This window comes from Prionailurus viverrinus, chromosome A3 (genome assembly GCF_022837055.1).
Source record: "Prionailurus viverrinus isolate Anna chromosome A3, UM_Priviv_1.0, whole genome shotgun sequence".
Taxonomy (NCBI): Eukaryota; Metazoa; Chordata; class Mammalia; order Carnivora; family Felidae; genus Prionailurus; species Prionailurus viverrinus.
Genome location: NC_062563.1, coordinates 104,918,781 through 104,931,577, shown reverse-complemented (window position 1 = coordinate 104,931,577; position 12,797 = coordinate 104,918,781). Strand labels below are relative to the sequence as shown.

General features: G+C 45.8%; 1 protein-coding gene across 1 annotated transcript in view; it reads right to left on the bottom strand.

Moving 5' to 3' along the window:
- The window catches only part of BUB1 (BUB1 mitotic checkpoint serine/threonine kinase), a 46,407-nt gene extending 45,124 nt beyond the window's left edge, over nt 1–1,283 (bottom strand). Inside the window, exon 1 of the mRNA XM_047853357.1 lies at nt 1,184–1,283. Within this exon, the coding sequence (XP_047709313.1) occupies nt 1,184–1,209 (26 nt within the window). The 5' untranslated portion in view covers nt 1,210–1,283. The remainder of the gene's footprint in view (nt 1–1,183) is intronic.
- Nucleotides 1,284–12,797: the final 11,514 nt, after the last annotated feature.

The following is a 12,797-nucleotide window of genomic DNA, read 5'->3' as shown; positions in this document are numbered from 1 at the left end:
GGTGCCCTGCTAAATATTTTTTTAAAAATAAATGTATTGCTTATTTTTAAAAATTAAAAATTACTTCTAAATTTTAATCTCCTTCTCACGCCTCCTAGATGAGCACATTTCTCCCAAATTTTATGTTAATAATAGCCTGCTCCAAACAAACATTTCACATTCCAATACCAACCACATTTCGCTAGTAAAATGACCTAAAATACACTGTAAATTGATACCAAAAACATCCAGTTTGCTGGAGCAAATTGGTCTTTGCAAAGCCAAAACAAGGTCAGAAATACCCGATTTCCCTTTTAAAATGGGGAAAACAAGCTTCTAGAAGTGAAAGAGCTTGCTGGCTAGGTTGAAGCATGAAGAAAACATCTTAAAGTAGATTTCTGTCCTGGTTTTACTTAATGGTCTGGGCCTTCTGATCCCCAAGAGTAAATTATCCTGGGGCTGATAAAACTAACCAGTTTTACTTCCTGTCACATAGGACTTGACTGTTTTAAAATGCTTTTGAAACAATGTAGATAAATCACCTAAAGTCATAAAGCAAAGGTGGGGGGATTAAAAAAAAAAAGGGTTAGCTGTTTGACACAAATGACAACAAGCATAGCTTTTTTTTTTTTTTTTTTTTAGGTTCACGTTATTCAAAGACTTTTTTCAAATTGATTGTGGGATTATGGGTAAGAGTTATTTTAAGTTCTTCCCCTGCTGTAGAATATTTTAAATTAGGTGGCTTTGAAAGCTCATGAAACCTACACGCAAGCTTTAGGGTTTTCGTTGGGTCAGACTTTTTTCTCCCACCGCGGCCATCTGCCCAGAGCGGTCCCCGAGAACTCCGAGAACAGTCACCGAGAACTCCGAGGGTCTCCCGAGCTGGCCAAATCCCCCCTAAAGTGCCGCCGTGGCCGCAGTTCGGAGGACAGGGACCGGGGTCTCAGCGGACACCTCCAGCTACACCCCCCGGGGTCCTTTCCACGACCACGAGTGGCCCACAGCCTAGCTGGGTGGGAGTGAGGGCGGGGAGGTGACAAACTACAGCCCAGGAAAGGGGCGGGAGGGGCAAAAGGAGGCAGGACTACGGTCTCCGGGCCGAGGACCTGCAGACACCGAATCCTAGGTTCCGCAGCCCCCTCCTTGGTCCGCAGCCGGGGACTGCGCCCCCGCCTCGCTCCCATGCCACCAGATCGACACTTACTGAAAAACATTTTCCGGGCTATCCATGTCTAGAGGACGCGGACCAGCAGCAGCGCAGCCGCTCCCCCAGCGAGGAACCGCCGACGATTTGAATCTCCCGCGCAGCCGCACTCGGCGCGACAAGCGTTTGCAAGGCGTCTGGCCATTGGCCTAGGCTGCAGAAGGATGGCCAATCGTCGGGGCCGTTGCCGGGAGACCTTTGTCCCGCCTCCCTTCCGCTTGCCGCCTGTTCCTTCCACTTCCCGGCTCTTCCGGTTTGAACCGAAAGCTCCGAGCCCGCTGAGTGCGGTTTGAGTTTTGTGGTGCCGTGCAGCCCTAGGATTTTGGCTTAGTAACTGCAATGTGAGGGCACGTCGGTAGGCACTTCAGGGCTGTTCTTATATGTGGCATATGAAGATGATGGGTTAGTACCCTTGGAGTCCTCTGGGTTTGATTTAACTGATCTGAAAGGCAGTATGGGGTGCCCCAGAGCGTGGGAGGGCTAGGTTCTGCGGGCTGTACCTACATCCAAATGGTAATTATAATAAGAACGGAAGAGTTTGGATAGATTATAGAACGTCAACCAGGAAACTTTCAACATCTGTGGAACTAGGAGCTCCGGAGACTCAAGTTCTCGGGAATTATAAATGAAGAGACCTCTTTGTAAAGGAGTGACGTCTAAGAAGAAACACGTAATACGCTGATGCATATTACTTCCCATTCTACCTCTCCAGGTTGTTTCAAAAGCCACTTGACAATGCAAGTAAAATATAGAGAACTATTGACATGATTACCTTCCTTTCACAGAAGCTCTGCGGGGTTTGTTCTCTGAGGACCCTTTAAGAAAAAATAGCATCTTTTGGAAATCCTGATGCTTTCACCCTCCAGAATTCCTTCCATGGTTTTGACCAATTTGAGTGTGCACAAGAATCCGATTTGTGGCGCTTAAAACGCAGAGGGTGCTCACTCTAGGGTCTTTAGACCAATGTTAGGTTCTGCTAACCGTCACAGGAATTAACAGATGTTGCACTCATTCAGCTTTTCAGTTGGCGAGTGATAGTGGCTCAGTCATCAATTAGGAAATGTTGATTGAGCAGCCATCATATACCGGGTGCCATTGGATTTATACCCAATTGCAACCTTGTCTAACTCCAACAGATCCTTAAGAAAACTTGTGGCTTTGTCTGGGAGATGAAGATGCAGTCATATAAAACCATTTAAAGGTGGCATACACATGTATTAAGTGCCATATTAGTGTTCAGATTATCTGCTAGGGGATCCGGAGGAGAGAGGGGAAATGGACCTGTCTGTCTCATAAAACTTCAAAGGGAAGGTGGAGCTTGAATTGGGCCTTGAAACGGGGTGGATCTCTCCTTCGCTATAGTAGCATTTTTAAAATCAGTGGCTTTGGAAGTTTCTCATGACATCTGTACACAAGGTTGAAGGGTTTTGTTGGGTTAGACTTTTGCCTTCCACAGTGGCAATCTGCTCAGAGCAATTCTATTACAAAGAATAAACGAGCTCTGAGGGCCTCACAAATTGCCCAAATCCCCTAAACTGCCACATTAGCCATGACCCAGCCAAGGAGGGCTGGGGTGTCCGTGGACAGCACAGGCTATATGCTCAGGGGTCTTTTCCTCCACTCAGGTGTGGCCTACGGCCTAGTTGGGGTGGGGTGAAGGTGAGGTGGGGACAAACTCCAAAGCCAAGGAAAGGGGCAGGAGGGGCAAAAGGAGGCAGGACTGGGGGAGATCCTGGAGGAGGTCATTCTCGGTGTAGACCAGGGTTACTGAAAGATCACCCTTGAGGACTCCTATTTAAGAGTAGTGAAGATTCTTTTTGAAAGACTAGTTTGATAATTTGATATTAAGTTTTGAGTGCTAGATTAAGGAGTTTGTACTTGATCATGATAGTAATTGGGCCTTTTGGGAGCAGCAAGTCTGGTTACGTGTAAAGTACACACAACTTTCTCTTTCTTTAAAACTTTCCTAATAATTTCAACATTAAATTGCTAATATGTAAGTTGACTAATAGATTCTCTAAATGTTTAGGAAGGCCAATAGGTAAAGTATTTGTATTTGGGTTTTCAGTGACTTGTTATTTCAATATCATAATCCCCAAACTTACTGGAGGAGGGATGCCGGGCCACATCAGGGGATGAGCTCCAGCCCCAACTTTCTCAACGAGCAGCAAATGGGCAAATGACTCACATTCTTAATCTGGCTCTCAGTTTCCTGATCTGTAAAATGAAAAAAGAAATCTGCCTCCTTGTCTTCGTGTTTCTCTGGCTTCTGCTATCCTATAACCTCATAAGGTTTTCCACTTAATTCCTGAACTCTTGGGTTGTCACATTATATCAAAGTCAGTGCTCTGTTTAGAAAAGAAAAATGATTATTTTTCTCTAGGTTTTGCCTCTTTGATATATGAACATGTCACAGATACACATATATCTTTCTTCCTCTGGGAATGTAGAGCAACTTAGAGTAGCGGTATTAGATGTGTTGCTGAAACATCGTATAAGATTGGAGATTTATAATTAGAATAGTTACAGCAAACTCCTGAGTCTTTTAAGAGACTGTGGAATATTAAGAATAAAGTTGATACCTAGGAAGAGAGCTGTAGGACCCTTTCTTGGAAAATGTTTTTTTTCTGAGAGTGGGTTGTGACTTCAGAAGATGCCTCTGTGGTCAAATATGTATATATTTCTCATGTATATTTGGTCTTCTGCAGTGTCTAGCTTTCAGTTCACAAAACCTTTGTGATTTCCTTGAGAAAATGAGGAAGATAGTAAGGGTGTCTTTTGTTCTGTTAATGAGGTGGCTTTTGGAAAGTACCTAAGGATGGGAGCTGGTTTCCACCATCAACTATGTGATTGGAGGGTTTGAACTTTCAGTCCATCCCACCATCACCCATCAGCCCCAACCTCAGGAGAGGGGAGGGGCTGAAGGTTAAAATCAGCCAATGGCTAAAGACTTAGTCAATCATGACTGTGTAATGAAGCCTCCATATAAATCCAAGAGGGCAGCTTTTCGTCTTTTTTTTTTTTTTTTTCCAGAGAGTGTCCACACTTCAGGAACCAGATTGCTTCCATGTGCAGCCAAATGGCACCAAGCTCCATGAGGACAGAAGCTCCTTTGTTTGGGACCTTGCCCTCTGTATCCCTTCGTCCGGCTGTTGGTTCATATTCTTTATCATAACCTTCAGTAAAGTGGTAAACGTGAGTAAGAGTTTCCCTGAGTTCTGTGAGCTGCCCTAGAAAATTAATCAAACCCAAGGAGGAGGTGGTTGGAACCTCCAATCTGTAGCTGGTTAGTTAGAAGCACAGGTAACAACCTAGGGCTTGTGACTGGTGTCTGAAGTGGGTGTGGGCAACAGTCTTGTAAGACTGAAACTTTAGCCTGTGGAATCTCATGTCACATCTGGGTAGATAGTGTTAAGAATTAAGTTGACTTTTCTGATACCCTGCTGGTGTCTGGAAATTGTTTGGTGTTGTGGTGGAAGAGGGGGGAGGGGATCCCCCCCTTGCCATGTTGGAATTGGATCCAGAAACCTTAAAAGACTATAAGACTACCTTTACTTCTGATGCCAGCCTCAAGTGCCAGAGGTTCTCAGCCACCCACACTTCTGACTGATTGGCTACAAATTCAGGGGTTCCCATAACCTTGATAATTCACTAGAATGACAGAACTCAGGAAACTTACAATTCCAGTTTTATTATGATTTTTCTGAGAGAGAGAGAGAGAGAGAGCTAGGGAAGGGCAGAGAGAGAGAGAGAGAGAGAGAGAGAGAGAGAGAGAGAGACAGAATCCAAAGCAGATTCCAGGCTCTGAGCTGTCAGCACAGAGCCTGATGCGGGGCTCGAACTTGTGAACCATGAGATCATGACCTGAGCCGAAGTCGGACACTTAATTGACTGAGCCACCCAGTTTGCCTCAGTCAGGGGCACCCAGGCATCCCTACGGTTTTATTATAAAATACACATAGGGTGAGGTCTGGGAAAGTCCTGGACATGGCCCTTCCATGCCCTCTCTCCCCAGAGTCAGGTACATTATTTTTGTGGCACAGCAATGTGCTAACCAATGAGGAATCTCCACGGAGCTTCAGTGTTCTGGGTTCTTCCTGGAGTTTCATTACGTAAGAATGATTGATTAAATCACTGGCCGTATGGGTGAAGTCCATCTCCCAATCACCCTCCTCTCTCCTGAGGTTGGGAGGACTGGCTTCATAACCTGCGACTCAAAGCCCCAAATTTCTAATCAACTGGTTTATCTTTCTGCTGACCAGCCCCCATCCTGAAGCTATCCAGAGACCCATCAAGGGTCATCTCATTAACGTAACGAAGATTCCTGTCACTTAGGAGTTTCAAAAGTTTCTGAGGATCTGCCAGGAACCCAGGTTGAGACCAGACAAATTTTTTATTATACCATGGGGTGATCTGCATCTTTGAGCATAAGCTCAGAATTTCATTAGCATGAATAGCCTCTGTTATTTTATAACCTCTGCACTTTCGGGACAGCAATTCTGTCCTCTCATGAAATTGGTGACCAGTTGGTATTCTTGCTCAGACCGGGTTTGCTTCCGTCCCTTCAAAGAGCTGGACACTTCCCAAGCTAGAGAAAAGAGCTAAATCAGGGCTCAGACTCGGTGACTTCAATACATCCGTTTCAGGGACAGTCCTGACAGATGTGTACACAGCTGAGCACTGACACAATTCTTGTCCGTGTGTCGCCGTCTGAGTTGGGTCCCGTAGCTTGTCCTTTCGGAGACAAAGGAACGGCATGAGGAAACGAAAGTGATACCATGAGTTACTTGTCGCCTGGTTTACCAGATGCTCCATTTTCACACGTATGTGGTGTTAAAATGAAGACAGTTTAGCCCATCCGGCCTTTATTTAACACTTCATAAAGCAGCCGGTCTCCATTCTCAAGAGTGCAGAGAATGGTGAGGCATGTGAGAAAGTGGCAAGTTTTTATACAAAATGAACAATGAAGAGAAACATTTTTTAAAGGGGAAAAGAGGGGTGCCTGGGTGGCTCAGTCGGTTAAGCATCCGACTCTTGATTTCTGCTCAGATCATGATCTCGCAGTTGGTGAGTCTGAGCCCCCACATTGGGCTCTGTGCTGATAGTGCAGAGCCTGCTTGGGATTCTCTCTCTCTCCCTCTCTCTGCCCCTCCCCTGCTCGTGCTCATGCTCTCTCTCTCTCTCTTTCTCTCTCTCTGAAAAATAAACCTAAAAAAAAAAAGGGAAAAGGAAAACATTGGAGTTACTTAGGGATCAGGGATTGGTCTCCTGGATGGTGCAGCTTCTCGGCAGATAGAATCCTTATAAGAACATAAGATTTTTTTTTCTTTTTTTCTTTTTGTAAATTTATTCATTTTTTGAGAGTGAGAGAGACAGAACGTGAGGGGGAAGGGGCAGAGAGAGAGGGAGTCACAGAATCCGAAGCAGGCTCCAGGCTCTGGGTTGTCAGCACAGAGCCTAATGTGGGGCTTGAACCGACGAGCCATGAGATCATGACCCGAGCTGAAGTTGAACACTTAACCCACTGAGCCACCCAGGCCCATCCCAGAACATGAGACTTTGAATGTTAGGTTTGGGTTTGTGGATGTAATCTCCCTGAATTAATAATGCCTGGGCTAAGGGGGAAGGAATTGTTACCAGACACACGTCAACCTTAAGAGGCTACTCAGCCTTTGCAGCATTTACCTAAGTTGTATTTCTATCATACAAGGCTTTCTGTCTGGCCTGCTACTTTTGCGGTCACTGTCCCTACAGTCACCCTCATACTGTCATCTTGTATCCTTGTATCTTTGCAGTCCCTTTGCCTTTGCATGTTGATGCACTACATCACTAACCCCTGTGTTGTTCAAGGCTCAACTGTCGTTCTTTTGCCTTTATTGGGCTATCTTCCTAGTGGGCTATACAAAGTAATGACTGTAAGGTTAACTGAAATAATTTTTCTCCTGTGGTAATGCCACAATGGAGTGGAATTGCATAAATTTGTTTCAGTTTGCTTTTGATTTTTAGCGACTTTTTTTTTTCCTGTTAGATTTAGTGTTTTCTTTTAATGGTTATTTATTTATTTTGAGAGAGAAAGAGTATGTGAGTGGAGGACGGGCAGAGAGAGAGAGGGAGAGAGAGACTCCAAGCAGGCTCCACGCTGTCAGTGCAGAGCCCGAGGCGGGACTCTATCTCACCAACCATGAGATGGTGACCTGAGCTGAAATCAAGAGTCGGACAGTTAACTGACTGAGCCACCCAGGCGCCCCTAGATTTAATGTTTTAAAGTTATGTAAATATTTACCAAATTCCAAAGTCAACATTGTAAAACAAGGTGTATTCAGAGAAGTTTACTTTCCATCTCTATTCCCTCCCACCTCCTCTAGGCAACATCTGCAACATTTTATTAGCTTTTGGTGTATCCTTATTTCTTTTGGAAAATATAAATGTACAATGTACACATTCCTCCTATTATACAAACGATGGCAGAATTCACATATTATTCCTCACTTGCTTTTTAATCCGTAGTACATCTGGCAATCCCTTGCATGGCAACACACAGAGAAAATCCTCAGTGTGGGGAATCCATGGACTTCACATAGGGCAGCTCTCTCTGCCTTGGACCAGGACTTTGTCTCTTGGAGGAGGGATATGAAAAATCCAGCTGGCCTCGGGGCACCCGGGTGGCTCAGTCAGTTAAGCGTCCGACTTTCGCTCGGGTCATGATCTCGCGGTTTGTGAGTTCGAGCCCCGCATCAGGCTCTGTGCTGACAGGGGCAGAGCCTGGAGCTCTTCTGTGTCTCTCTGTCTCTCTCTGCTCTCCCTCTCTTGTTCATGCTCTGTCTCTCTCTCTCTCTCAAAAATAAACATTGAAAACAAAATTTTTTTTAAATCCAGCTGGCCTCAAAACTGGCTGGTCTCGCTCTGGGGAGCCAGGGAAAGGCACCATGACAGTTCACAGCCTGATTGCTTCCAAAAGTGAGGATCCATGGGAGTCAAGCCCAGAGCCCCTGATGTCAGACTGCCTGCCGTGGGCGTTCCCAGCGTGTGCCACCGTGCTCGGCAAGGTGGTGGAGCCTACAGTAAGCCCATTGAGTCTGTTTGCAGACTTTATCCTGGGGAAAAAGTAGGCAGGCTCATCAGAGGTGAGCCTGCAATGAAGCCATGGGTCTTTAGAAGGGAGGGCACTCCTGAGGACAGTGTGGTGGTGATTTTTGGAATCTGTGTCTTCCCTACTCCTGGACACATGTCTAGCTCCTGAGGCAAGACAGGCAGGAAGTATAAGCTGCCAGTTTCCCCACTGCAGGCTATGCTTGAGGGCCCTGTTCACGAAGTGATGACATAAAGGGAAGCCATGTCACCTGGGTCCCTTCTCCACACACCACCCTGGGGCTCTATGTCGGGTCAGAGTGTCCCGTGGGGGAGGTGGCACAGCTGCTCCTGGTCACATGGGAGAGATTCCTCAATGCTCCCAGAAACCTTGGCAAGATAAGAGGGAGGGGCCATGGTTCTGCATAGGCAGGGGAGGCAAGGGCCAGGTAAATCTGAGCTATTACCGTTACTGGATTTCCCAAAGTCGTCAGACCGGGGAGTACTGGGCAGCATGGGGGACACTGTAAATCAGTTTCCCAAGTTGCCTCATTTCCCTCCTCAAACCTTAGCAAAGTGGCCAAGACTCCTCCATTAGAAGCCATGCCCTGCAGTGTCCTCATCTAAAAAGAGAGGACTGTCTGGACAAGATCCAGGGTGCCCCCCGTGCTGACACTTTGTGGTTCCATGATTTCTGCAAAACAAACTGAAGTCCCCTGAGAACAGTCTGTGCCTCACCACAGAACCCTGAGCCCTGGATCGTAAAGTTCTTGCCCTAGGTGTCCATGAAAGCGGCATCCAGAAAATTCACCGCGGCCCTGGGGGGGAGTCCTGTTGGCGTAGTGTGATATAGGGTATATCTAAGAGCCCTGGGTCTTCTGCCTCAGAGAGCAGCATGCATGCCCTTGGGCCAGTCGGCTAACATGACGGTCCCTCCTCTGCAGAAGGAGCTAGAGGAAACACGGCTGTGTCAAGATCCAAGGAGCCACGGCATGTGGGAATGCTCTTTACATGTTCTAGCTGAGGGCCCACCTCTCAAACAAGAGCCAAGGGTCTGGGGGCAGCACAGAGTACGCCCAGCAGCAGTGTATGGCCTCCCTCTTGCGTGGAGGGTCTAGGGCTATAGGACACAACCCCAGATGCCACCCCGAGTCCACTGTGGACCAGTGCATCTTTCTGCAAGGACCGTGCCGCTGGCTCCCTTCATTTCCCTGGGCCTTCCCTGAGGCCCAGCTGTGGGGACCCTGGCTCTTGCCCCAGCCTTCTGCTGCCTGATAAAGGACCCAGAGCTGCCCTGAGGAGTGGGCTGCTGTGCAGGGGGAGGCGGGGGGTGGGGAAGAGGAAGAAGGAGAAGAGAGCGCTGGTGGACTTGGAGTAGCCGGTCCCAGCTGTTTCTGATACCAGCCACGCTCCTGCCCTTCCCCAGTTAGGGTGTCCAAGCCTTCCTTAAATTTTGTGAACCGTTGCACTTCCATTTCGCTGAAGAGAGTTCAAATTGGGTTTTACTATTGATAACTGAGAAAGTCCTGAGTTCTTTTAGACAGTCCGAGGGGACCCCATTTTTTTTTTCATCCTGATGTGCTCTTTAATCCCCATTCCCCATTCCCTTATCCCTCCACCCACCTCCCCTCTGGACACCATCAGTTTGTTCTCTATAGTTGAGTCTGTTTTTTGATTTCTCTCTCTCTCTCTCTCTCTCTCTCTCTCTCTCTCTCTCTCTCTTTTCCTTTGATCATTTGTTTTGTTTCTTAAATTGCACATGAGGGAGATCATACAGTATTTGTCTTTCTCTGACTTATTTTGCTTAGTATTATACTTTAGGGGGACAACATTTTATGTCTTCTCCGTCCCTCCCTCCTTTCCCTCCTCTCTTTCTCTCTCTCTCTCTCTTTGTGTGTGTGTGTGTGTGTGTGTGTGTGTATAGTACCTACATATATGCATATGTGTGTTTATATAATATATACACAGTTTTTTCCCTGACATTTAGAGAAAGCTGCCCTTTTACCCCTAAATACTTCAATTTGCATTCCTTTTTTTAAAGTTTATTTATTTTGAGAGAGAGTGTGCAAGCATGGAAGGGGGAGAGAGAGAGAGAGAGGGAGAGAGAGAATCCCAAGCAGGCTCTACACCATCAGTGCAGAGTCTAACACAGAGCTCAAAAACTCACGAACTGTGAGATCATGACCTGAGCTGAAATCAAGAGTCAGATGCTTAACCAACCGAGCCACCCAGGGGCTCCCAATGTGCATGCTTAGAAACAAGAACATTCACTTATATATCTACAGTACAATTAGCAAAACCGGGAAATTAACAATGATACAATAATATTATTTCATCCATCTTGTTTAATTTTTCCCAATTGTCCTAACCACGTAACGGTCTGCTGTGCAACAAGGCTGTGAACCACGGGCTTAAGCCAATGGCTTCACATTAGAATCACCTTTGGGGCAGGGGTTTAAAAATACAGACTCCTAGGCTCTGCCTCTAGAAATTGGATTTATTTATTTATTTAGTGCGTCTGCACTACTGAGCAATTTTTAAAAACCCAAGGTTACTCTAATGTGCAGCCAATGTGAAAAACAGTTATTTGAACTGATAGTGGTCATTTCCTTCCATTGCTTTATCATATTTTTAGTGATTGGTTTTGGATGGGGACGCAGGGTTGAATAGTGTTCCTCAAAAGTTCGTGTCCACCAGGAACCTCAGAATGTGACCTTATATGGAAATAGGGTCTTTGCAGATGTAGTCAAGATGAGGTCATACTGGATCAGGGTTGGTCCTAACTGATGTCCTCAATAAGGAGAGGGAGATTTGAAGACTCAGGGAAGAAGGTCATGTGACTGTGGAGGCAGCTATAAGCCAAGGACTGTCAGGAGCCACCAGAATCTAGCAAGAGGCAAGGAAGGATTCTTTCTTGGAGTCTTCAGAAGGAACAGGACACATTGCTGACATCTTGATTTCCAACTACTGGCTTCCAGGACCATGAAAGAATAAGAAAAAATATCTGTTGTTTTCGGCCACCCAGTTCATGGTAATTTGCTAAGGCAGCCATGGGAAACAATACAGTGGGCATAGGGCCCAGTTAAGACCAGGAGGCCTAAGGGCAATTCTACCGGGTCATTTCTTTGACAACCTTCCCTGCCAAATTCCTTCCCAGATTCAGTTCCTTGAAAGATTCCTTAGGGCTGGTTGCCAAGTGCTGTTGATTCTCCCCACTTTGGGCACCTGAGAGGGTAACTCTTTTCTGTTCCCTGGAGCAGGTGTGCTGTGTGAACAGATTGGTGCTCATCACTTTGGGGCACCTTATCAAGCCCATGGGCAATTTGACCTACTCTCGTACTCTGATGCCATGCTAGTGATTCTTCAGATGGGGGTTGCTTGGTCCAACAGGCCCTAGAGTGATAGGTGACTTGCTGGGAACCCCAAAAATCCATCCAGAAGTCTTAACAGGGGTATAGGTCAGACTCTTGCCACAAGAGGCTAAAGGCTAGATCTAGAGTTTCCTGAGTTTTAATTGGCCTTTATTGCTCAAAACACTTCTGTTTTATCTTTCACTGATAGAACTTGGAGAGCCATTGCCTTTTCCAACTCTGAACGTCCCTGGATTTGTGGACTCTCTATTCTGTTTCATCGCTGCTTTCAAACTGCTCAGTTCTTTCTAAGCTCATCTCTTTCTTATTGTACCTTGTCAAACACAGCCAACAGCAGCCAGCAAGCAATGCTAACATTGTCTTTTTAGCATCTTCTCCGCCGGGAGCAATGAGGTCGTTGGCTATATTATCTGTTGGGCACAGTTTTATCAAATATTTGCCACTTTGTGTGTGACATGAACTTCCTTCTGTTCAGCTTTGGTTAACAGCATCCTCACTACCCCTCCCAGTCCCTAAGTCAGTGTGTGTGTGTGTGTGTGTGTGTGTGTGTGTGTGTGCGCGCGCGCGCGCGCATGTGTGTGTGTATGTGTGTGTGAATATATATATATATACATATATATATATATATGTATATATATATATACTGTGAGATCATGACCTGAGCTGAAATCAAGAGTCAGATGCTTAACCAACCAAATATATATATATATATATATATATATATATTTTTTTTTTTTTTTTTTTTTTTAATTTCAGCAGCAACGTTAGCTTTGAGGCTAGACTAGATTGTAGTGGGGTAGCAAACAATGCTCCAAAAAATCTTAGTGGCTTACAACACTAAGCCAAAACAAACAAACAACAAAGGTTGTGGTTTTTTTTTTTCCCCCTCACTCAATCTACATGCGCTTAGTAACTTGTTTTTAGCTTATAGATCTCTGAATCAAGAGGAACCACACCCTGACTTGAGGGAGAGCCACTGGGCATCCCCCACTGGCTTAGGACTTGATGTTGTGAAAGAATGGGAATTTGGTTGCCTCTTTTAAGGAGTGAAGAGTATATCTTGCCTGTGGAAGGAAGAGTGAGACAAATATTTAGCTAGGTTTAGTAGTCCCTAGTGGGCAAAGAGGGTAGATTTAGTAGTTATTAGTGCTGCTTGCAGATTATTTTGGGTGTTG